At 41.6% G+C, this 25,497-nt stretch overlaps 1 protein-coding gene across 1 annotated transcript in view; it reads left to right on the forward strand.

Moving 5' to 3' along the window:
- The first annotated feature begins 611 nt into the window (after positions 1-611).
- RNF150 (ring finger protein 150) overlaps positions 612-25,497 on the forward strand; it is a 124,277-nt gene continuing 99,391 nt past the window's right edge. The window contains exon 1 of the mRNA XM_074905039.1: positions 612-1,220. Coding sequence (XP_074761140.1) covers positions 752-1,220 — 469 coding nt within the window. The 5' untranslated portion in view covers positions 612-751. The remainder of the gene's footprint in view (positions 1,221-25,497) is intronic.

The following is a 25,497-nucleotide window of genomic DNA, read 5'->3' on the forward strand; positions in this document are numbered from 1 at the left end:
TTAAAAATCAAAGCTAACCCCACGGTTCGGACGTGTGACCAACTAATCGCAAAGCACCCCGAGCTCCGCTCCCTCTCCGGGAGGGACGGGCCCGACCTCCCCGGTTCCCCCGACCCGCCCCGGTCCCGTCGACCCCCCCCCCGATTCCCCCCGGTCCCGCCGCTCGGCCGGCAGGTGTCGCTGCCGCGCCGCCCGCTCCTCACGCACACGGCGGCCGCCGCCGCCCCGCAGCCCGGGAAGGGGGGGGGGTGTGGGGGGGCTCAGCCCCTCCGGCGGGGCCGGGCCCGGAGCGGGAGCGGCGCCGCGCCTGTATGAGTGTGGAAACCTCCCCCCCGTTCCCCGTTCCCCCCCTCCTCCTCCTCCTTGTCCGCGCTTTCCCCGCCCGGCGGCTGGCCGGGCTGCCAGCAGCGGGAGGAAAGCGGGGGGGGGGGGGCAGCCGTGCGGGCAGGGCGAGGGAGGGGAGAATCGGGGTAGGAGGAAGCGAAGGCGGCGGAGCGGGGCGGGGGGGAGGGCGGAGACGGGGCCAACGCGAGGAAATCAAACGGCCCCGACATGAATTAGGCAGCGGGCTGCGGAGGGGAGGGCCCCCTCCCCCTCCCCCTCTCCCTCCCCCTCCCCGCACGGCGCCCGGCGGGAGCAGCGCCGCCCCGCGCACACGCACACGGACACCCGCGGGCACACGCCCACCCACCCCCACACACGGACAGGCGCGGGAGGGAGGAGGGGGGGGGGGGCGGCGGGGGTCCGGCAGATGAAGATGGCAATGTCTGTGATTCAAGCGTGCCGCAGCCTGGCTCTCTCAACATGGCTGCTGTCCTTTTGTTTCGTGCATCTGCTGTGCCTGGACTTCACGGTGGCCGAGAAGGAGGAGTGGTACACGGCCTTCGTCAACATCACCTACGCCGACCCGGCGGCGGCCGGCGGCGCCGAGCTCCGCAGCGAGAAGAGCGAGTGCGGGCGTTACGGCGAGCAGTCGCCCAAGCAGGACGCCCGCGGGCAGGTGGCCCTCTCCGCCTCGCCCATCGACCGCTACGCCTGCGACCCCGGCACGCGCTTCAACGCCCCGGCGCCGGGCAAGAGCTGGGTGGCCCTCATCCCGCGGGGCAACTGCACCTACAAGGACAAGATCCGCCACGCCGCCGCCCAGAACGCCTCCGCCGTGGTCATCTACAACGTGGGCTCCAGCAACGCCAACGAGACCATCACCATGCCCCACGCGGGTGAGCCCCGGCCCCCGCGGGGCGCACCCCGGGCGCTGCGCCGGTCCCGGGGCCCGTCGCCGTGCCCGGCAGCTCCGCGGCCTTGGGGTGGGGGCTGCTGGGGGGCCGAGGTGTCCTCGCACCTCCTGGCAGGGAGTGGGGCGGGCGTGGGGCACCTCTCCGCTCTGCCACGGCGAAGGACAGATGGGCTGAGAGCGGCCAGGAGCGACGGCGCTCCGCGGGGGGGAAAAGTTTGGGAGGTGTAAAGTTTGGGTCTGGCCGGAGGAACGGGATGGGACCCCGAGCCCACCGAGGCGCGGCCGTGTCCTGAGGATCTCCTGGCAGGTGCCGAGTGGGGGCGGGTGTGATGGATACCGTCGGAAAGGGACTAGTTAGTGGTTATGGTGCGGTCTTGTCAGGAGGGGCAATAAAGTAGGGAACAGAGTGTCCCCTGTCTTGCCTGTGATAGCGCAAAAGCTGCGGGATGGAGTAGGAACGCCGAGTATCAGCTTTAGGGAGAACGCGAGGTGTTTTGTCCGGGACCGGGGGGGGGGGTTGGTTCGCTCGCCCAGGTGGACCCTCGGATGGAGCTTGTGCTCGCAGTGTCAGTACATGGGTGCTCGGGTCGCAACACGTGCTTGTCAGCTAGAACCGAGCAGAAATCCAGTCATCGGAAACAACCCAATCCTTGGCTTATGCCTGCAGAAAACGCTGGTTTTGTCACAGTGTTTGATCTGGAATAATATTGTTTTAAAAACAAATCACCAGATTTATAGTGAGGGACAGTGTTTTCTGCCAGGGGTCACTGGTCTTTTATACCAACAGCCTATGCCATGGAGACTAAAATGCCACCTATTGTGAAATCTCAGTTTGGTTTTCATCCAGTCCTTAATTGTGCCCAGCTGTTTCATGCCAGTTGAATCTTAGCAGAGTTAGGGGCAAATTGAAACACAGAAAGGCTGCAGAGCAGGATGTTACTCTAATGACAATTTAAATTTCCACAGTAAACTAGCTAGCATGGATGTGCTGAAAAACAATTTGTTGCCTAAGTATAATGCTGCTGATGCAAAAGTAATGCTTTTGGAACCTCTTGTGTGCAGCCTCTTTAAGAGATTAACCATTTATTTGGGCAAATTCATGTTTCTTTGGTAGGATTGGTAGAAGACGAGGGTTTCTTAGTATTTTCCATTGGTTTTATGAGACAAGCAACCCATAACCTCTTGAGCTTCTTAAAACTGCACTTTATAACCTGCACATGGTTTAGTAGCTCTTCAGATTATACTTCTTGCTACTTTAAGTATCACAGATTGTATACTAAGCAGTATAAAGTAGTAGGAGCTTGGCGTACTTACGCACCCTGAAAGTAAAGCTCAGACTGTTTCGAAACTTAAGATGCATCACTTGTTCTTGTGTAGTGAGTTTCTCTAAAACTGCCAACACGTTGGATCAGTTAATGGTTTGCCTGTTTTTAAAGTATGCATTAAGCTGGTTTCCCACACAAATGGTGTTTTATTAAGAAACAGTGGGAGTAAAAAATGTGTCTAACCTTTTAAAATGTTAGAGATTGTGTTTGTTTTAAAGTCTAGAATGAAGTAAGCAGGGAATCTTCGTTACTGAAAGTGGCCTCAGCTTTCAAAAATACAAACACTGTATTGCTTGTCTTGGGGGCAGCTTCTTTTATGTCATATGACTCCTTACAGTTTATTCTGAGAATCCTTTCTGAGTACTGAATTGATACCCAGCAGTGTGATTGTGCGGTACCAGAGGCTGAAACGAAAGGAAGCTTGCAGAAAATAATCCGGACTTGTTGAACATGGTCCGTGAGACTGAAGGGCTCTGCTGATTGAGTGTATGAAGTTGTCTTCGTTTTAAAGATTTTGATTCTGTGAAGTTGAAAACTGGTTGTTGGTCTTACCTTAGGGAAAACCTGCCCTCTGTGTACAGTCAAAACTCAGAGGAGTTTTAGAGTGTAAGTCTGTTGGAACATGAGGAGAAAAAAATTATTCTTAAATATTTGACAAACTAGCAGGGGTTCAGAACTGAATTTACCTTTATTCTTCCTCTTGTACCACTGTTATGCTGGGACAAAGTGAATGTAGAAGCTGTGTAAAATTATCTCTCTGCCTTGCAGCCTTTGACGTTCGCTTGGTCCCAGTCTAAATGATAGCACAAGATTAAAGGGAAGAATGAATCAGGTTCTTGGTTTCTGAGTTCAGCAGCATCTGCGGTGCTCTGCCCACACCAAATCCTGGAGTGGGAAGAAGAAAATTCCATCCTGGAAAATACTGGGGGGTGGGAGGGGAGGGTGAAATATGACCTAAAAAGCAATTTGAAGGTCAAAAGAAATATGATGTTACTCTCTTTTTTTTTTTTTTTTTAATTTTCTCCCACAGATTTTTTTTGAGGTTTCATATAAGCTTAAATAAAAACTTTCTATACAGAAAATAGTATATCCTGTTGCATAACAATGTGCTCCTGCCCTTACTGTTACTCTTGAGAGATGTTTTTCCTTATGTACATTCTTCTCTTCTGTATGCTTTGCCTTCTTTCTTTTACTACTATCATTTTATCTCCTTGTGCTTCTTTTCCTGCTCCTCTCACCCCTACTCTCATTTCTTCATCTCTGCCTTTGTGCTTCAGTCCCCCTCTTGACCACATTACTATGCTGCTTCATAGTGCTTTGCCCTTGCCACTTTCTTCCCAAAGCTCTCTTTCTCCTGCCAAAGATCTTACCTCACAGCTGTATGTTTAATTGTATTTCCTGTTTTCTGCTACAATGCATGCTAATGATCCTTTGCTAACTGGTGCCTTCTGATTTTAAAACCTATAGGCAACCATAGCAAGATAGCATTCTTGAATTTGAAGGACGGTTGGTAGACCTCCCAACCCCCCAGTGAAAACCAGAGAAGTATTACATCAGAGTTTGGTGTGGAAATCTTCAAATACAACTTTCCAGGATTGATTTATAACGCATGAGACAGGACAGACCAAGCATCCGATTTGAACCATTTCCATCAACATATTGAAAGCCTTTGCTTTCAGGGAGCTTGTACTTACGTCATTGCTTGCACATCCAGAAGAGTGAGGTAGAGTTGTGACATCCACGTTCACAGGGAACACAGAGCTCTGTGGTTCTTGTGCTAGGACACACTTCGCTTTGGCATCATCTGCTACAGCCTTTGCAAACTGGCTTCTTTATTTTTATTGTCTTGAAGTATGGTATAGGAGCTGTGCGTCCAACTTTGTTTGCTTCTTGACTAGGGTTTTAACCAGAGACGGAACAAAAGCATCTAGAATTTCCACTTCAGATGATTTTTATTTCTCTAAATTAACTGTTCCAGTAGAAAAGTACTTTAATAATACAGAGGATGTTCTTTTTCCTCCAGAAGAATAACCTGTGGTGTTGGCTATGGTTTCTGATTGGCATTTTTTCTTATTCAGAACAAATTTTCTCTTACTTAGGTTTGAAAAGGCTTTAGCCACTGTGTCTACATTTAATAACTTAGCGTTAATTGGAAGTCTTCTTACTACCTGTTGTAGCATATGTCCTAACACTTCATCTGAGCTCTGAATAGATACAGTAAGGGAGCCTTCCAAAAAATAATTCAAGGTGAGAACTTCATCTCTCCAGTTCTTATTTGAGGGAACCTAGGTTGACCACTTCTAACTTGGGCACCTGTCAGGAGCTTGGGGCTAGGGAGGGATGATAACTGCGACTGTACATGTGATTCCTAAGTGGGTAAAAAACAAGTCTTTAGTATTCAGTACAGTTTGTAACACTCAGTTTGAATTCTGGGGTGCATCAGAATATCTCACAGAATGGATACGATTAGTATGTGAAGTAAATTGAGTCCTAAGTATTTTGCACCAGAAGCATATTTGAGTTAGGCAGTTTTGCATTCTCTGTATTCTGCTTTTCCAGTCCATGCCATAACAAATTGTGAGTCACGTGCTGTGTGTATGACAGACCATTTTCAATGAGAGGCAGATGCCTCATTTTTTGTAATGACTCGTACACGCTGGCAGCAACCATCAACTGTATCTTTGAGATGGATCTCACATGTGGTCTAAGATGACTCTGACTTCTTCCCTCCCTCTCTGGCCCTCAAGTGCAGCATGTGCATGCCAGATTGCATGAGGAGGGCATGGCCATCCCACTGCAAAACGAGCTGCATCCCTCCACACCTACTTGAGCGTAGCCAGCCTTCATCTGTGCACATTCAGTTCAGTAACAGTTTCTTCCTTTGTACTGATATTTGGTTCCACAATCAATGACTAGTCCTGCCTTTTACATACTTTCAGATATGCTGGTAGTCATTTGGGCTTTAGGCTCCTCTGTAGATTTGTACTGATGTGCAAATTAAACACTGAAGTTGAAGATTTCTCTCTTTACAGACTTAATTCAGTACTGTAGTTACATTTATTCCTTTACTAAAACAGTTGTTTTCCTCAACTTTTGTTGAATTCTAACGAGGAAAATGTGCTGATAGCATTTGCACTGAATTTACGTATGGCTAAGTGTGAATTAATCGAGGGTTGGAGATTTCAGGCTTCCGGGGCCTGCCATAATTATTTTTTGTTCCAGGCACCCAGGATTCATTGCTAAGAGAAACCAACTCAGTAGGGGAAGGAGGTGCAGATTAGTGCATCTCTGAGCCTTATCCATCATGAAATTGAGGCATGGTGGAGGTGTGCTGCTGTCCTTACAAACCCAGAGATGCTCCTGGATCCATCATGTAGGTCTGGGTTTAGGTAGTTTTTGAAAATCCGGTATTGATACGTATCAAAATCAAGGTTGTATGACACTGGCTAGAGCCAGCAGTAGTGTTGACGGGCTGTCCTGCTGCATTCGCCAGCAAGGCACACTTCTGCCAGTTAGCTCTGCTGTGGTTCAACACTAGACTTCTCTACTGCCGACACATTCCGTTATGCCAAATGGCGGGGCGGGGGGGACTTTGTGATGTTAGGTAGCTGGTTTGGCTTTAACTGAGTTAGGATGAATTTGACCTACAAGGACTAAAGCAACAAAATAATCTTAGTCTCCGGTACTACTTGGGACAAGCCACTTCAACGGTGGGTCACTGAGTCATTAGATGAGATGCTTTTTGCCTTGTTGAATCTTGCATCTTCTTTCAACCTCACGACTACCATGTGTATCTCCTTCAGAGCCCATTGCAGTGAGTCCGCTGAGCTGTGGGTCAGGTTGTAAAGTACACCTTTTCTTACAAAGTGTTAAAATACTGATTCATTGAAGATTGCATTTATCCTCCAAGCTCACTGATTGAAAAAGCAGCTAGATTTCTGCATGCCCTTTGGTTATCGGCAGCATTTGTTTGCAGTGATATTCATACAAGTGCTGTCTTCAGATCTCTGCAGTAAGAAGTGGCACAGCAAGAAGATCTTCCTCAGAAACAAACCTGTTATCAGCATTGATTCTAACTGCTGCCTGTTAATCTGGAGTACCTCCTTTTGGTATACTGTCCTTAGGAGAATGGCTTGCCTTTGGTAAAGTGATGGTTTGTTCTAGTCCCATTGGTATTTTGGCTTTAAAATGGTGGATGTGAGCTTGGGTTATTAGAATACTGTGGCAGTCTGCGGCTAGTGTGCTAACTGTTGTAGCTCACTAATTCATGCAGGGATACTTCTGTGCTGCGTCCGTTCATAGTACATCAGAGCACAGGAATATTTTCAGCAAAAGGGGAGAGAAATCTACAGTTAGTTCAGTATTGGCACTAAGAGTGTCTTTTACTGGTGAGAGAAGAGGACACTTTCTACTTTTCTCATGTAAGCGAAGGACTAAAAGAACCCATTATTTTGCTGGACTTGTTTGATGAAGCTCGTAGTGCATTGTCATGTGAGATGACTGAGTTTCAAGTGACCTCTGCCTCCTTACACCACGAGCCAGGCTGATGAAGAGTTAGATCTTCATGAAGGAATAGCCCAACAACTTCTCCACTTCCCAATAAGTTGTGCATAGCTAACCTGCACAGAAAGAGCATTCATTTCAAGACAAGCCCCACTTCTGCCCTTTCAGTCACATTTGAGTACTAGTCACTTGATGGCTTCTTTGGTACAGAAGGGAACGAACAATACAATCATTGACTCATAGAAATCTGATATGGAAAAGACTGAGTAGTCCATGTAATCTGTCACCTTACTAATGTGTGTAGGAACACTAATAGTGCTTCCTACAGCCTTACCATCTACTGCCATCACAGTGCTTCTTGCTTAGCATTTTGGAAAGAAAAGAGTCTTGGGGTGCTTCAAAGCCAAACGCAGTCTATGTAAGCAGCAGAGTGGTACTGAGGCGAGAGATTTAAAACATAGGAGGATATTAAATAGCAATATTATATGAATTAAATATTACTGCAATATATGACTTTCACAAAGTCATCTTGGCAGGGTCATAACTGCTAAAGGATATGGTTTAAAACCACCCGTATCCATTGTACCACACAGTTTAGGGGAGTATATGGCAGTTGCAGGATGAAAGAGGAGGCAAAATATTTTTTAACTGGTTATGTCCAAGCAGTCTTACTTTGCTGTGTCTTGATTCCATAGTGGACTGTGACCCAGGACTTCATTCGTGCCCAGCTCTCTCCTCGTTTCGCTCTATAGTGTTTTGGTTTCTCTGGAAAAGAAATCTAGATGGATAGGCCACAGGTCAGCTGCTGTACAGTTTGACCAGGTCCTGAATATGGATGAGCAGGTCAAGGACCACCCACAGGGTATCCTGCTTGTTCATGAGTGCACTTAGATGTAGTATCTCAGAAGGTAATTCTCTTAAGAGCTCTGATTTCTGTTACCTGGAAGAGAAAATCCAAACCACTTAGGTGAAACCTCAACTTTTAAAATTTACTATATTAAATCTGCTAGCTTTGTATCTACTGTCTGACCCACTGCCCATATCAGTGGATGCCAAGCTTCATACACCTGCAAATTTGCTGATGAATTTGCTGTGAATTGAAGCTCATCAGAAACAGGCTTACTGCTCTTCAGTGTGTTTTGTGGACCCCTTAGAAGTAATTCTCCAGCCAGGATAGACTGAAAATTACTGATTTAGGTACTTATCACCCTGGTGGAAACAATGGTTTTTAGTTCAAAAATGGATGAGTGGAAACCATCCATTGCACCAGTTCTAGTAGGTGGAGAAGGATTGTAAAGGCTGGTTTGCAGCTGTGTTTTACAAGAGAGGCTTAACAAGGGCACTGTTTATTTTCTGGCTCCTCTTCAAGAAATTATTTGAGATAAACCTTAGAAAACTAAACCGAGGAGGACTGAAGGAGATTATGAAAAGATTAACCTGTTTGTTTTATTACTATTCTACATTGAAATATGAAAAGCTAGCATATTTGATTCTTTGCTACTTAAAGATATAATAGCTTTTTCAAATAATTGTTAATTTCTTTCCCCTCTCAAGAGTGACTTCTAAATAACATCAGTAAAGTGAACTGCCTGTTCATTTGCTTCTGACACTATAATCATAGTGATACTGAATTATACTGCTAGACCTAAGGGTCAGAGTTTTGATCTCAAATTTGATGTGTTTAACTGTGTTTATGTATGTAATAGTCCCTGCTGTAAATTGGAAAGGTAGCCCATTTATTTTAACCTTATTTTCAGTTTGAGACAAAATTGGAGGAAATTTAGTTCCCAAAAGCTAAATGACAGCCATGTAACTCCATAGAGTTGTGGTTTGAGTATATCTTGTATGCTTCTTAAACACAGATAGAAGCATTACATCTGCATAGGAATGTAGTTCCTCCAGGGTTACATGGAATAGGGTGAGTTGGCAAGTGTTCCCTTGTGCTACACACTTAATGAGAAACAGCTCTTAAAAATGAATTTAAATTCCATAGTGTCTTGAAGCCTTTATCATGAGAGAGGACCCCTGGCACTGGTGTGCTCCTCACAAAGCAGTTCCCTCTGTATGCTCTTCCACCAAGACAGCCCCTTACTTCTGACATATTTGTCTATGAACCATCATCATTTGTCCTTACACATTTACTTAATTGTATAGGATATTTTTCTTCCTCATAATTTGTTCCATACCTTGGGCTTCCTCCCTTTTAGTATGCTCTTTGGTTTGCCTCTTACTGTTCAAATCTCTCATTACAAGGCATCTCTTTTTTGCAAGTCATTGCAAGAATATCTCACCAGATAATATATGTATTTTAAAGAGAATTATGCATCACATTAATCCCCGTCTTCCAGCTTTATAAATCGCACATCATTAAACTGTGCTGTTCTATTTATTGCTTTATCTTGCCGTCCTTGTCAAAAAGTTCACTTCTAGCACAGCTACTTTTGTGTTTGAATGTGTCTGACGTTACGCAGCAGCACAAAGAATGGACTTAGGCCCTAGCAGGTAGATTCATCTTAACCTATATGTCAAATCTTAAGATTACTGTAAAATGTGTCAACATGAGTTGAATATGTGTGGTGGGCTGACTGGGTTCAGACCCAGTACAATAAGCTGTAAGGTTTTATTGTTTTGCTTAAATGATTTGTGGAGCACTTGAGAAGCTTTTGTACCTAGATGCTACTGTTGTACTGGCAGAGCAATTCCAGTTCCTCATGATCAATGCTCTGGGTGTCTAACAAGTTCCCCTATAAAAGATTTCTTGGATTTTCCAATTATGCAAGAGTTCTGTATCAGTAGCTGATAAAGATCTCTCTGGTTTTACATCCTGCGATGGAAGCTGAAAATGCTAATTTACTTGTTCATTACAGTATTTTCTGTTAGAAATATATTTCTGCTTTTCCTTTGCCCTTTCAGAAGTCTCTGTACTAAAGAATCTTAAATCTCTGGCCGTATTTCTGAGGCATGTCTGTGTTTGTACTAAAAAAAAAAAAAATCTGGTGCTTCAGTCTCATTCATGATTGCTTCTTATACTAGTACAGAATACACTTTCCCCTCTTGTGCCTTTTAAAGCTTTTATTATATGCTCATTGTCTCCTAGTTTTACCTGCCAGTATTGTGTTCCTTGAGTGAGAGAGCTTTTGCAAGATTTTGTAATCTCTGTGCCTGGTCTCTTACCGCTCTTCATATGTCCGTGTGTTTGAAGTACCATCTGGTTGTCCATGACATTCATACCTTTACTAAATACTGTATCAAGACTTTTCACGTGGGAAAATGAGGAGCTGTCTGAGTAAAATCCATTATGTCTTGTTATAATATTGCCTTTGATGTCTTTCTCTTGCCTTATTTTTCTTTCAATCCTCTATCCTCTTCATTTTCTACTCTGTTTTTTATCTCTCTCCCTTTTTGAGGTAGGGCACGGGTATAGTTTCTTGACTTCCCAGTCTTTTAATAAATCTTTCACTGGGACTTCTTACCCATTTTTTTGGTCTCCTCTTTCTATGTGCTCTTCACCTATTTTTCATCGCTTGTAGGTTTGGGTTTTTTTCCCCTCTTCCTCCTTACCCCTTACCAGGTTGACAAAAATAGTGAAATGCTTTACATACAGAGTTGACTGTAAGGGGAAGCAGAGCAGGATTATGCTCTTTTCGTTGCTTTTCCTTTGCAGCTGACTCTGGGTTTAAAGAGCATCTGCTGCCTGCTGCCTGCAGCTCAGGGTTGGCTCAGAAGAATGGGACACCAGCAGTCGGGAAGTGTGGCAGTGCCATTTATGACCAGAAGTCTGCCAATCAGGCATAGCATATTTGCCATGCATAAAATGTTTTTGTGCTGAACACTCTTAAGTCTTTTTCATGAATTCTTAAAAGACTAAGTTATGGTCCCCTCTATGTAAAGAGGCAGATCCTGCTCTTTCATGCTTTTGCAGAAGAAGATTAAGTTTCCCCCGCTGGGTGCTAGAAAAACTGACTGTGAATTTTTCTATCAAAACTGTTTTTCTTTAGTAGTGAAATGGATTTTCAACAAAAAGCTGTTTAGGAAACTTTTTGTTCTCCAGAAAAGATCTTACACTTCTGAGTTTAAAGAAAGATTTTATTTTAGTAAATATTTAATGTTTCAGAATTTCAGTTTCAGAACAGTTTGGTTTCCCTTTTCTTTTTTGATGATGTATTAACTTTTAATCAGCTCCTGCCAGCTTTAGACACTAGTTTCACCTCAGAGCACAGACCTGACTTCTTCCCAACTCAAATGTTCTTCTTCAGGAATCAAATGCGTGCATTTGATTACAAGCATTATTTAAAGAAGTTGAACTCAGGTGCTGAATATCTTTTCCCTGTGATGGTGTGCCAACAGCTTTCTGTCTTCCCATAGTGCAGTCCCTAAGCTATAAGATTTTTGGCCCTATATATCCTTACCAATAGGCTAGACGTGACTTTAGCACTGTGTCTAGATACAGACAGGAATGATACTTGGTATGAGGTAAAGATTGCCCTTATAGACCAAGACATAACAAGAATCAGTAGTTGTCAGTGGAAGTGAGACAAATTCACGCTTGTAGTAAGATGCAGTTTCCTAGATGGTTGCCTGTAACTTAATGTTATTTGAATGGGCATGGGTAGCTCTCAAAGTCTCATCCTGGAAAAATAACCCCATTGTCTGGTAAAATTGTGGGAGTATGTTTACAAGGAAAGTTATAGAAGGTGATTGTGGTAGTTCTTGATGGTTTTAGGGACGGTACCTCTCTGGAACTACCACCCAGCTCTTTTCCACACTTGGAGACTGTCAAAACCGCTCTGGCAGAAGCTCTGCACAGTGGGCAGAAGTAAACCCTATGGCCTGAAGCTTTTCAAGGCGAGATCTCTGCATAGCATGTATTTTATCACCTGGAAAGAACTTAGCTGGGTGACAGTGATCAACCAATGTCAGTTTGTTATTTCTTTGTGACTGTTGCTTATAGAAGAGGAAGCTGCAAGAAAATGCACTTGTGAGAAAAACAGTCTGAGCGACTTCTATTTTTTGTGCATGAAGATAGCCAACAAATTGCAGAATGCTGCCTGTAAGCCTCCACAAATCAAGCATTTGCTGGAGCATCTGTCTCGCATCGTAAAAGAAGTTGAAAGCCTTTCTCTTCCAAAACTTCTATTTAAATATTGAATGCCAGCACAAGGGAATAGCATGATTAAATGTAACCCCGAGCAGCACAGGTATTGCAGATGGGGATGAAGTTCTTCAGAAGCCAATATTACCATCATTCACTTTGCCAGAGAAACGGCTAAAATAGCCATTAGATGAAAGTCATGTGAATGAACCTGAATCCTGGAGGGATGAATCCATGTTGATGGGGGAGATAATAGCCATGGAAGTAAGGCATCATCACCAGGGAAACATTTTTCCTCTCAGAGACTGTGAAACTTATTTGACTAATCCATGTATGTTAATCTTCATTTCAGTTCTATGCTGTCTTCCATGTCTCACTGGTACCCACTGTCATGATCTTTGAAATCTTGTTTTCTGCTTCCTTGCGGTTTGTTCCAGTCCTTCCTTCCTTGCTGCCTTTACAGGTGGGAACATTCCCTGAGATGATGATGATCTTGGTCACCCCGTGCTCAGGTTCGAGCTTGTACATTTTCTGGTTGCCTTTAGCAGTTTTGCATGTGGCTTGGTGGTCTGAGCATGGGGGATTGTATTGCTCACAGAATATTGCCCAACTGGATCCATAGGTGAATCAGAGGAAAACTAAACAGCATGGGAGAGTAATGAACTACTTCGAAAGCAGTCAGGTTCCTCTAGTGCATATTGATTCTTCAGAAAACTCATCTGTCCTTTTCGCTCCCCTGGCCTGATAAACCCTGCTTAAGAAACCACGTAGGGAAATTTCTTTTTATTTTTTTAAAATTTTTTTTTTCTTAGAGACATTCTCTTTATCCATCTAAGTCCCAGGCAGTCTTTTTTTTTTTTTTTTCCCTATCCTAGTCTACTAACCAGGGCTTCTTGATTTGCAATTTATTGAGAGTCCATAGCCTATTTTTAATAGAAAAATATGACTGTATAACTACTTTTTTTCTGAATTTATAATTTCTAATGGTCGGTAGTTCAAGAAAACTTTTGGTAACAGAGAATTGATATTATCTGATTTCTAAATAGGCATGACCTATCACCTCTTTCCCTAGATATTAAGGGCTCTGTTCCCATTAACTAATTTATATAACCATCTTTCTGCTGTAAGCTTATGTAAAAAAAACAAAGCAAGCACTGAATTTTTAGTATAGAATATTTCTATTGATTATCTTGTGCATTTGATGTGTAGAATCTGTTCTTAGGTCTCAATCAATGCTGTTGAGTCAGCATAATGATTGCTGTTGGTCTTTTTTTCTGGACAATTTATTTTGTGTCCATAGATCAGAAATACCTTTTACCAATGCAAAGATAACTCTGCTAGTTTTATCACAAAGCTGTTGTCTTTGGCTCTGACTAGCCAAATCTATTGTGGATTAGCCTGCAACAGGAGCTGTTGTGCATATATAAAGCAATAAATTGTTGGTAATAAGGATAACAGGGAGGCGAGTGTAACTGTGTCTCGCCTTGACCAATACAGCAACTCCTAAAATCTCTTGCTTGCTATTAAGACTCATACTTAAAAATCACTTCTTGCTTTACTAAGGTAGTGATTTTGCTATCATAAAAGTCACTGTGAGGTTAGACGTTATTTCTAATGTCTACTTTACATTAAGGTAATTTGAAGAGTGCTTCATGTCCCAGTTCAGGATGATGTTTGCACAAATGGTTGTAGTTAAGCTTATGTTTAGTTCTTGCTAAGAATGGGCCAGAAGTTGAGCACCTTGACTAAATGTGACTGAAAGTGATTTTGTTAGAAAACTTCATCTGTGAAAGAGGTAGAAATGTCTGGTGTAGCCCAGAGATTTATTACTAAGAATGTTACTGTGGTAATCTTGTGGGATCTTAAGCCCTTCTGTAGCACTGTGAATAGTGAAGGTCCTTATAATAAGGTGGGTTTGTTTATAATTGTAAATACAAGATATACACTTTATATATTTCATAAAACAGGTGCTTTATAAATACCTAATAAATGAGATGCTTTAATTATTTTACGTTTTTCCAGAGATTGGCTTCTGCTTTCTGCGTTATCAGGCATGTCTGCATCACAGTAAGAAATGAAGGTACCTCCCTCAACTTCACTGAACACTATTCCAATTTCGTATGAGGAAGAATTGGCCACCCAAACCCTTTAAAACCCAGATGCTGTCTCTTCTTAACTATGTTTTATTTGATGTCTGTTACAAGTGAATGCAGAGGGACAATCATAGCTGTGAGAAGTGTCGACAGCTGGTTAGTTATTTGCAGATGTCTTAGAGATTTATATCAACCAATCAACTGTACTCGCTAGGTGAGCTAGAGGAGTTCATGTAATTTTGAATAGCCACACAGCTTTTCTTGCTTATCAGGAAGTTGCCTAATTTAGAAATACATACATATCTAAGGCCTATCAGACACACAGGTAGCTTGATACCTTATGCCTATTCCAGTTTGGGAGTAATTATTGTAATGTTTTGCGGAGTTGGTTCCAGTAGACAAAATTTTGCATCCTCCGTTTTGGCCTTATCAGTCTGTCAGATTCATTTTTCTTTGAGAAATTCAGGAGTGGTTTCCCTGATGTTCCTGATGGTCCATACCAATTTTGAACAGAACTTTCAGCCACTTGGACAGCTGCTGGGGGTACATTTGAGAGGATGGGAAGCTGTAAAAGTGTAAAATTAACAGATACTACTCTATTAGACATTCCTAACCAGTTAACTGCCATATTAAAGAGATCTGCCTGGAAATAATACAATACTTATTTTTAATAACCTTTAAGTATGTGAGCATGCTCCATGACAACTTCGTTAAAATCACAGCAAGACTTGTCAGACCAGGCAAATATTAATGTATAATATGCCAATATTAATGATTACCTGAGGTGACTTAGTAGTGTCTTCAGTACTCGGCAAAGCTGTGTTTATCAGCACAAGCCTCGGAGATCCTTCATAATCTCAATGTGGATGGACAACAGTAGGAGTGGATGTGATGAGTATCCATTTTTGGGTGCTATATTTTTCGCAGGCCTGGGTCTTAGTTTGCTTTCTCCTGTGTCTCCTTGTTTAATGTAACAGAACTGGAATCCGTCCATCAGAGAATTATTGCCGGTTTAATTCATTTGAAAATAAACCTGACGTTCGTGCTGTTTTCCAACAGTTGTCTCCACCTGGTAGCAAGAATTTCAGGATCTGAGAGTGCTTTAGGTCTTTATTCAAGTGCACAATATTCAGTCAGCTGCAAAAAAAATAATTACAATTTCGTTTTTATTTTCCATCTTTAATAATGGTAATGTTCCTATCACTGAAAGGGGTAATATACACAGCATTTAAGCACCCTCAGGCTACCGCAGTGTAGAGTTTCTACCTTTTTCTTGTGGAAAGATGCTACACTGTGCAGACTTGGTGTCATGGAAACGGAAAGAATGTATGAAGTTTTAAATAGGCCGATGAATTTTAGATCCATTTCTCTAGCTACTTTGAAGAAGCACACAAATGACTTGGCTAAAAAAGTCACAAGAAGTTCACAGGAAGAAAAATTTCCCATCACCAATATGATGGTCTTCATAGTTCTTACGTGGGGTATTGGGAATAGACTGAGCTTTAAACTGAATTTCCACAGGCCTTATTTTCTTTATGCAAACTGCTTTCAGGCCAGTTCACATGCTGATTTCTGAATTTTCAGGTTAGACATCATTACTTTAAGAGTCTCCCAGGTCCCCATGTCATTTATTTACATTTTTTTAATGTTCTTAAGAGAAAACCAATAACCATCCTGTAAAATTCCAACCCCCAGATCTTTGCTTTAGAAAAAGCATTATAAGTTTGCTGATTGCCAGCTATGCACTTACCTATGCCATTAATTTGCAACCTCTGCTTCTGAAATCCAAACCTTGCTGAAGTCAATGCCAAAACGGCCAAAGGATTTCGTTGCCAAGCAGTTAAAGCAAGATAATAAATACCTGAACTCATTATATATCTTCTGCTGCCCCCGTAGTATTTAACACATTGTTGTTAAGTAGAGAAAAGCCCCATTCATCACAACCCAACAGAAATAATACCAGTCTTTCACCAGCAATCTCCGTGAAGTATTAACAGGCTGCATTTTATATGAATTGCACACATCTATCAGATTCAGGTAACACAACAGAGAACACCAGGGCTTTCATTAGGTCATTTTGTAATTGAGTAAAATTATGGGCCAGCCTGTGAGTGCCTTGAAGCTGTAAGTATTAACTTGCATGAGTTTTCCAGCACGTTTAATAAAAGGTCCACCTGGCCTCAAGTGACTGTATAAATTATGTAGCCATTGTTACATTTATGATATAGCTAGAAGTTAATTTTCTTACCTTTTGAAGTGGTTGAGAATAGTAGGTCATGTCTTATGTGTATTTCTGACAGTGGGCTTCAAAACATTTTTCTGAAATCTACTGACAACTAAAACGTCGTTCTTGCAAGGCTTACAGCTTTTGTGTGAAATGAAAGGAATCCTGGGGGGGTGGGGGGGAATATGTGGTGGTGTTAGAGCTATATTGCAGGAAGAGGCTGAAAAGCTTGGTTTGCAGTATGCATGTGCCTGCTAGCTCCTCTCCCAGAACAGGGAGCAGTCAGGCTCACGGGAGCTGTGAGAGATGTTGCTGCCTGACAAAAGTCATGGTTGAGATAAAAGCTTCTAACTCTCGATCAGGTACTGGCTGCACGCACATAAAAACCGACCTGTTCTGTATTTGGAGGGTGAGAGCAGTATGGTTTTCACACCTTTCTTCACTAACTGGTATGCTGAGAAGGAGTGGCAATAATGACAGCGTTATCATGGGGGGAATTGCTTCAAGTGATGGTTGTTAGGAGAATGCTCAAAATTAGTATTTGCAGTCTCCACTGGAGAAGTGGGATCTACATTTTATGCCATCCATCTATATACCAAATGTGGACAGTTGTCACAGAAATGTGTGTTCTATTACAGAACAAAGTCTACCCACATTAAGCCTAGCAGAGGTCATTCCTTACCTGTTTCCAGTCTGACCAAGTTACAAGGCATTTAATAGGGGCTGCATTTGTTCCCGACAGAGGATTAGTTTGGTTCGTTGGTGAGTTTTTTTCTTTTTTTTCTTAATTTTCCTGGAAATACCATTCAGTTGAAGAGACCACAATGCAGGCGATACTGCATGGCAATTTCAGCACCTTTGTTCTAATATGCATATTGTGTTTTCAGTGATGCTGATATGTTTTGAGAGCTTGTGGGATTTTCAAAACCACTGCTATGTTAATCTCATTTGGCTCCTATAACATCCTTCAGATTGCTCTCTCTTTTCAGGGTCTGATGACAAGATATTGCATGGTGTGATTTGTACTGCAAATGGTTTATTTTCAGTTTTCACTACACCTTCATTTTGGAAATCTGTGACTGTTTAACCCCTTTGCAAGTCTTCAGCATGCCTTATTTCAGTGAATTTCTTTGCTAATCAAGATGTTTGCTAATGAGAGAATCTCTGTCTCTCAGTTAGTGTAGGCATTGCTTCATCCTAAAGACACTTTACCTTTTGATCTCTTTGATCCAAGTTAATTGTAGGAGGCTAAATGCAGACAGAAATATCAAATGCACAGCTCTGCTTGACAGAAGTGTTACAATTACTTAAAAGTATCAGAAATCAAAGGAGAGATCCAGATAGGGGATTCAGCATAGAAATAACTGGGTATTCGTGAAGTTCAGAATTTAAGCTGGTAGTTCTTTTCTGCTTGTACTTAGGCACTGGGTCATGCAAGGCATAAAAACTAGATGAAGAGACAGAACATACGCTGTCATATAAGAACCAAGGTACATGGAATTACTCTCCTTTCGTGACCTCTCACATATGGACAGAATTGGCCTGTGATGCAATTCAAAGAAAGGAATATATGAGCAGCAGGGATATTATCAGCAGAGGGAAATTTCCAATAGTCATGACTAGTATTCCTCCCTGGGAGCCTGTAATGTGGTTGTGGTGGGTTTTGGGGGTTTTCTGTTTTTTTTTAGGGAGAGGTGAGGGGAAACAGACATGCAAAATAGCATGTAAATGTCTGAAGCAGCATGATACAGCATCTGAGTTGCATGTTCAGGGATTAATTAGAAGTTACCATTAAGCTGCAGATTGGCTTAAATCAAAGCTTGGTTTGAAGTCAGCTGTATAACTTAAATACATCCCCTTCACATCTTCATCTGTGTCTTGTGTACTTAAATTTGGTGCAAGATTATTTTCTGAACATCTTAGATCTGAAGTGTTTCATATCAAATTCTTGTTTCACGTACTTTAAAGATTTATGAAGTTACATTCAATCTAGAACTCTAATCTGAAATTGGTGCATGTTCAGATAATTAGATTTCAGTAGGGGAATATTGCATTTACTTTACCTGTTGGAGAGAGATCCAGCATGGAAAACTCTTATAATCAGCAGGTACTATAAACAGATCTGCATTGGTATTCACTCGAGTATTAAAAATAAAGGATCTAATTAGCAATGCACTGTGATATCAGCATTATGTTAAGTGAATTTGTTTTCATCATCCTCAAAGCTTGCCGAAATCTCACAGAGAAATGGTGGAAACCGTGTAACGAACCATGTAACAACATCAGTCACAATTGTGCAAAATGTAGTGTGGGCAAAAATGTGAAGCCTGCAAATACTGACAGGTAACTCTTAACAGATGTTTTGTTTTAGAAATATGAGCACATGCAAACCACTCTGAAGAGATCATTTCAGTAGAGCATTGTGAATTTGTCTGAGAAGTATGTGCTAAGAGGTATTTATTTCTGACTGAATAGTCAGAAGCAAAGTCTGTATTGCCATGTTCCTATAAAAGGAATAGTACAGAGGAAGGACTCTGCCTGCTTAAAAGAGATTTGGACCATTTATGCACATAACTTCCATCTAGGCAGCTAAATACCTTTTTTTAGGAGTAGATAGCGTGAATCCGTTGCCCATAGATACAGATGTGAGTGTATGTCTATGTGTCCTTATTCACACACACGTACCTATAAAAATAGTAACTTCCTCCAGGGAGATTGGCTACAGCAGATCACCCGCACCTGGTCTTGAACTCACAGATCAGCCACAGCATGTAGATATGTGATACAGTTATTTTGCCAATGAGTGATCTATGTAGACATAAACACTCCTATTTTGAGTCCACATGGCATGGCAGTACTACTCTTGCTGGCTACTTTGGGGTTCATTTCAACTGCAGTTGTGCAGAACATGGAAAAAATGGAAAGAAAAAAAAAGCTTTTTAAAATTTCTGGACAGTTTCAAAGAAGCCCTTTTTCTGTGCTCTTTTCTGATGGGGTGGGGGGGTGAGACGAGACACACTAAGGAGAGAAGGAGGAAGAAAAATTACATCTCAGACAGCTGTGGTCCTTAATCTTTCAGGTCTTAGAATTTAAAAAAAATGCGTTACACAGTCAACTCATAATGCTATCCTGCAGCTTGTATATATGCATAGTTGTAACAGTGGGGACAGGAATTTGTCTTCTATTAGCACTGCAGAGTACTAGAAGCAAGAGATTCCATCTGGAGATGGGTTTCTCCTAGTTTCTGGGTACAAAAATGAAAGAAATGTTCCCATATTGTTCCAACTGCTTGATTGGAAATGAGTCAGAGTGGTCTCCATGTTCTCCATCTGGACATGTATACTCCATGATAAGCTCAGATATGAAATGAAAAAAAATCTGTCAAGGTGTTTAGCTTCTCATCTAAAAAGACAAGGCTGTTTGTAGGAAAACTGTAGAGATTAGTTTTACAGTCTTGGGCCCTCATGCTGAAAATACCCATGCAGGCAAGTACCTCATGCATATAATGAACTAGCTCAGTCTATTTATAGCTTTACTCAGTGTATGTTTGTACACAGATGGTGCTCCTTAAATTTCACTGAGCTGTGTGTATGAGCAGCAGTTCACACTACAGATCACAATGCCAGATAAGAATCCAGGTAGCAAGCAAATATACTTAATTAAGTAGATGTTCACAATTAGTTAATACAGTACTTGTGACTTTTTTTTACTGGTGTCTCTGCAAGAAGGATCTGTAGCTGACAAAACTTACAAAATTGCTTTTAACTACATTTTTAAAAATTTGCAGTTAATTTTCTTTACAAGGACAAATAATTAACATTCAATTTTAAGACAAAAGAGGGTGGAGCAGCCAAATCTTGCAGTGTGTTGGAAGCAGATTCCAACCTTCCAGTCTTCCCTTCTCTGGGTAGTAGTAGGTCATTCCCATCCCCATAGCACCTTGCTTCTCCAAGCTTGTTCTTTGCTGGCTGTGGTTCTCTGTCTACTCTTTCCATATGCTTGAACTCCCACTAAGATTGGTGTGGATTTCTTTTATAATAAAACTCTGAAATTTTCCTCTGTGCTTAACTGAAGTCCATTTATATTCACTTCTTCCATAAGCTATTCTTTTAATTCAATCAAAAAGTATCATTTTAATATATATTCTGAAAATCTACTTCAATCTACCAATTTATAGTTTTGTAAATCTCAAAAAAACCCATAGCTGTGAAGGGGGAACATAATGCAGGCAATGAATGCTTATATAAACTGTAGTGGGAGCAAATGCATTTCCCTGTGCCCGTCCCCTCCTATTGAAATAATAGATTTCATGTTAAATAGAAACTTCTAAAAATACACTTTTTTCCAGACACCTCCAGCTACTGAATGGTGTTTCATCTGCTGATATCGTGGTACTTGTGAAGGGTGTCTGGTACATACAAACGCACCTAGGATGGCTAATTTTAACACTTGCAAGGACAGATGATATGACTATGTGTAAGGCTGGCTGCAGCTGTCTCTGTGAGAATTACAAACAAAAGTTCATTATAAATCCACGCTAAAAGTACAGGGGTTTTTGTTTTGTTTTTTCTCGTGCAGCAAGTGTTAAGAAGCAGGCTTCCCCTGTGTGCTTTGTTACTTTTAAAAGCATTTGAACATACAAATGTAATGATTTATTTGGGTGGCATGATTACAAAGCATTTTCTCTGACTTTTAACAGGATAAATTACTAGACTGGGATTACATCAAAGGAACTGTAGGATTATTAGCATTACAAATCTGCTTCTTGATCAGAACTATTCATCACATTGAGCTCAGGGTGGTGGGATTAATATATTTCTGTAACATGAATGAAACCCATCTCAGGTTCTAATACAGCCCCTTGTGCACCACATAGAACTTGACTCTGCAAATAGCCAGATGCTATGAGGTGCTGATTGCCAGTTCTAAGCTAATGGTAACTTGCTGGTTCTAATTTAGGAGACATTAAAAGTTACAGGGAAGCAATGAAGAAGGGGATACTGCCTCTTTAGTCATAGCACTCACAGCAGTGGCTCTGTTTTTATGGTAGTTTCTATACATTTGGCATAAAACCTTTATTTTTTAGAAAACATTCTTTGTCACTGTTCTGAGAGGACAGAGTTGAAATGGAAAATGTCCTTTGAAAAAAATCTGCAAGATCATTTTAATGACCTTTTAATTTTTTCAAGACATTCATAGATATGTATAGTTTTTAATAGTTTTGCATTAGTCTGCTTTGTCTTGCTCTTCTGTCCATGGCACAGTCTCTGCTTTCTTATGTTTGTGAAGACCTCAGCTAGGCAATATGCTGCAGATTCTCTGCGGAAGGCCGGAGACACCAGGAGAGTTAATGACAAAGTGTATTTTCTTCAGAAGGACAGATGTCTTAGCAGCCTGTCTCCATTCTCCCGTGTCTCTTCCTTGTCTTTCTCAAAGTTACTCGTTTCCCACTCCCATATTGCAATTTTTATCCCTTTTAGCTGTTCCAAAATGAGCTGGGCTTTAAAAAGATATTTCAAAATTAGAAGAAAGTCTTGTTTGTTTTTTAGATCATATCAGACCTGAATCATCATGTTGGCTCAGCTGAGCAATAGGTGAGTTGCTGGTGCTGCAGCAGGAACAAGGAGCTGTTGGTGAGGGGGGCCAGTAGCTTTGTGAAATAGCTTTGTTCCCAAAGAGAGTGCATGGTGGAACTGCATATGGATTACATCTTGAGTTGAGCATGAAGCGCAGCTGTGTTTATTACGCTGTCTTGCAAAATAGAGCAGTAGTGTGCCGGCAAAGCTTAAAAGCCCCTTAGTGGCTTCCTAATCTGAGGTCACTCGAGAAAGGATTCCCCAGTTTCTGGATTCAACTTCCAGCTTAGAGGAAGGCCCTGTACATAAATGTGCTGTATATTCAAATGTCACTTGAAATGGTTTGGGCTACAGAAAACCAGTTGATAGCTTTGTTAGAGGACCAAGGAACTGAAATCAGTGTAAATAACTTACATGTCATATATGGGCAGTCTCACACCCACATAATGTGTATGCCCCAGCTTCCAGACTCAGGCTGCTGACATAGTCCTTCTTGCCGTACATCCTCAGGCTGTTCACGTTGTTTTTTTTCTGACAGCACTTCTGTCACACCAGCTGCAGCTTCCTGCTCCGCAGATCCTGGCATGCCCTGTGTGGTTTGGCTGGCTTGACGATATTCCCTGTTCCAGCGGAGCCGTCCCTTCCTGTAGAACATCTATCATATCCTTGATGACCTCCTGTCCCGTTAGCAGTTCGTTCTCACTTTCAGTCTCTTTCCTCTCAATTCCAACTGTGATTTGAAGTCATGTCACATGCCACACTGTTAAAGGGCATGCGTTAGCTCTTAGCCATGTGTTTGCCCGATCATGTTCAATCAATGCTTTTCCGAAGGGTGGTCTCTAATCTTCTTGCACAGTTTCGGTAGCTGCAGTTCGTTGAAACAGCTGTAGTATTCTGACATGTAGTAGAACAAAATGTAGAATGTCTGTCTTTCTATCCAAAACATTTTAAGGGGCAGGAGGAGATTTTTCAAAGAAAGGTAGCTGAGGTCAGGGAAGAGCAGTTACTTAAGCTGGGAAATCTGTGAATGCATCTTGGGCAAATCTGCCTGTGGCTCCTTGGTGGCAGTGGGGATGTTAATAACTCCCAATAGCATGTATAAATACAGTGTTCATGCTCATTCTTCACCTGATGTGGCTGCACGGCTGTTCATCTCCTATCCATACCCCAGTCAGATGTGGGGAGATAGAAGTAACCTGCATAGTAAGTGAAACTCTTCCCAGGGCTCTGATCAAGGCTAAAAGTTGCATCTTTCTATGCATCTCTCTTCTGTCCTTTATGACTTCAGTGAAAAATCAGAAATGGTTTTCTTCAGTATTTCTTACATCTACGTAACTTCCTTGTTGTAGCTTCAGGGGACCATTACTATTTTTTCTGCTCCACACTCCTATGGTCATCAGCCTCTACCAGATGATCAGAGGCTCTGCAGACCTATGAGAAGTTCAATTAAATAGCAGAAACTGAACATTGCAAATCACGTCAGGATTGTGAAAAGCTGTCTTGAAACTTAAAGTCCAGGTCAGTCCTGTCCTGGAGTTGTTGACTGTCTTCTGCACAGACCTGAACTGTTACAGGTATAGTTCAGTCTGTCTTTAAATTCAAGGTAGACCTTATTTTATGGACATATTTCTGATCAGTCTAGTACATGAGTACCCAGTTACACATCCCTTGCAATGAATGATGAATAATGGCAATGAATTATCTGATTAAATTTCTGTCTGTATCCCACTGTCTAGGCAGTGGGTAGCGTCTTCTCTTTATTGTTCTTCACATCTCCATTTGTGAGTTTTCTTGTAAGTTAACAGGACTGATACTAAATAATTTCAGACAAATAGAAAATCTAGTTCTGAAGCAGTTATCCAACTTGGAATAAGACTTGATGAATAAACCTATCTTTGATTAAGATTCTGGACATTTTTTAATGCATTTTAAATTACTAAAGTCCTTTTGTAGACTCTATATTTAGTCCTGTGCCGTCTCCCTGTCACAGATGTACCATTATTTCATTAACGTGATTTTCTCTGTAACTTTGTTAGCAGGCTTGGCAAAGGTGAAAATTGTAGCAATTGAAAAGGGGAGATAAAAAGTGAAGGTATTCACTGGCCACAGTAAAGAGTGGAAAAGCATTTTTCTCAGCAAATGAAAACGTTTTTTATTTTATTTTGCAGATGGGAGATGTAATATGCTAAAAATGCAATTTAATATGTTTCCACATCTCATTTGAACAGACATCAAGCAAAGCAGAAGATCTATATAATATCAAAGTACTTGGCCTCAGCATTGCATAAACATGGATTGTTATTTTCTGGCTGTTTTGGTCTTCCACAGAGACCAATACATACTTTACATTTAAAATATGTGCTTGCATTGCATTTGAAATGGGGTCCTTGTGTATTAGGAAAAACTACCAAAAGGTCTGTGATAGGCAGTAAAGAGTAGAAGCTACCTTCATTAAAAACTGCTTTTAGTAGATCAAATCTTACAGAGTAGATACAGATTAGAAGAGAAATATTTTGCCTCTTAGGTCAGTGAGGGTGGATGAAGGGTTAAAAAGCTGGCACTGGATTCTAGTATGAGTATAGGCTTCTTGTCAGGGTGCTGGAACACAGCATTAGTAAAAATATCTATTATCAAAATCTTGTTAAGAAGCACATATTCAGGCTGCAATTATTATATCTTAATGCAAGAAGAATACATTCTTTGGTTTTGACTCTGGAAGAAAAATCGGTTACCGCATTAAAAGACAAGAGGTGAGCATAATGAAATGGTATTGTGTGGTCTTATTCCACTTCTGCTTCCAGTATTAGTTTTTTAAGTGCCTTGTGTACTAAAGGCATCACATACAGTGCTAGCAGCACTGATAGATACTTGTAGGAGAGTAGTTTATGGCTCAAGGCAATTGTTTATTTTGTTTGTTTGAACTTAATCGCTAGTACAGTTGACTGTCCAACACATACCTCTGCATAGTTGGGCTGCCTGTGGCACAGCAGCCTTTGAGCATTGGAATAGTCCCGTCTGAAGTCAGAGACAACTTGTTGCTAAGGTTGGGCTTACAGTCAAGTACCTGTTGTATCAGGGTGTAGGGCGAGGAGCCTTCTGAAGGAAGCTAATAACAAGTTTCCAGGTTTCCTTATTGTGTAGCACATTGTCTCAAAATTACATGTGCTGTGCCATCATTTCACACAGTTTCATTGACTCATCAGAGGCTTGTTGCCAACATTGTGCTTCATCATTTACTGCCAGGAGAACAATCTTATGAAGAGGCAGGCGTGCATGTTATGGAGCTATTCAGAGCTCCAAACAGGATGAGTGCTGAGAAAGAGGAAATAGAAATAGAAATGACAAAAAGCTACAGATGTTTGGAGAGACAGAAGACTAACACAGGACCTGCCAAAGAAAGAACAGATAACAGAAAAAAATAAGTGAAAAAGAAATACAGGAGTGTGG

The sequence above is a fragment of the Athene noctua genome, chromosome 4 (genome assembly GCF_965140245.1).
Source record: "Athene noctua chromosome 4, bAthNoc1.hap1.1, whole genome shotgun sequence".
Taxonomy (NCBI): Eukaryota; Metazoa; Chordata; class Aves; order Strigiformes; family Strigidae; genus Athene; species Athene noctua.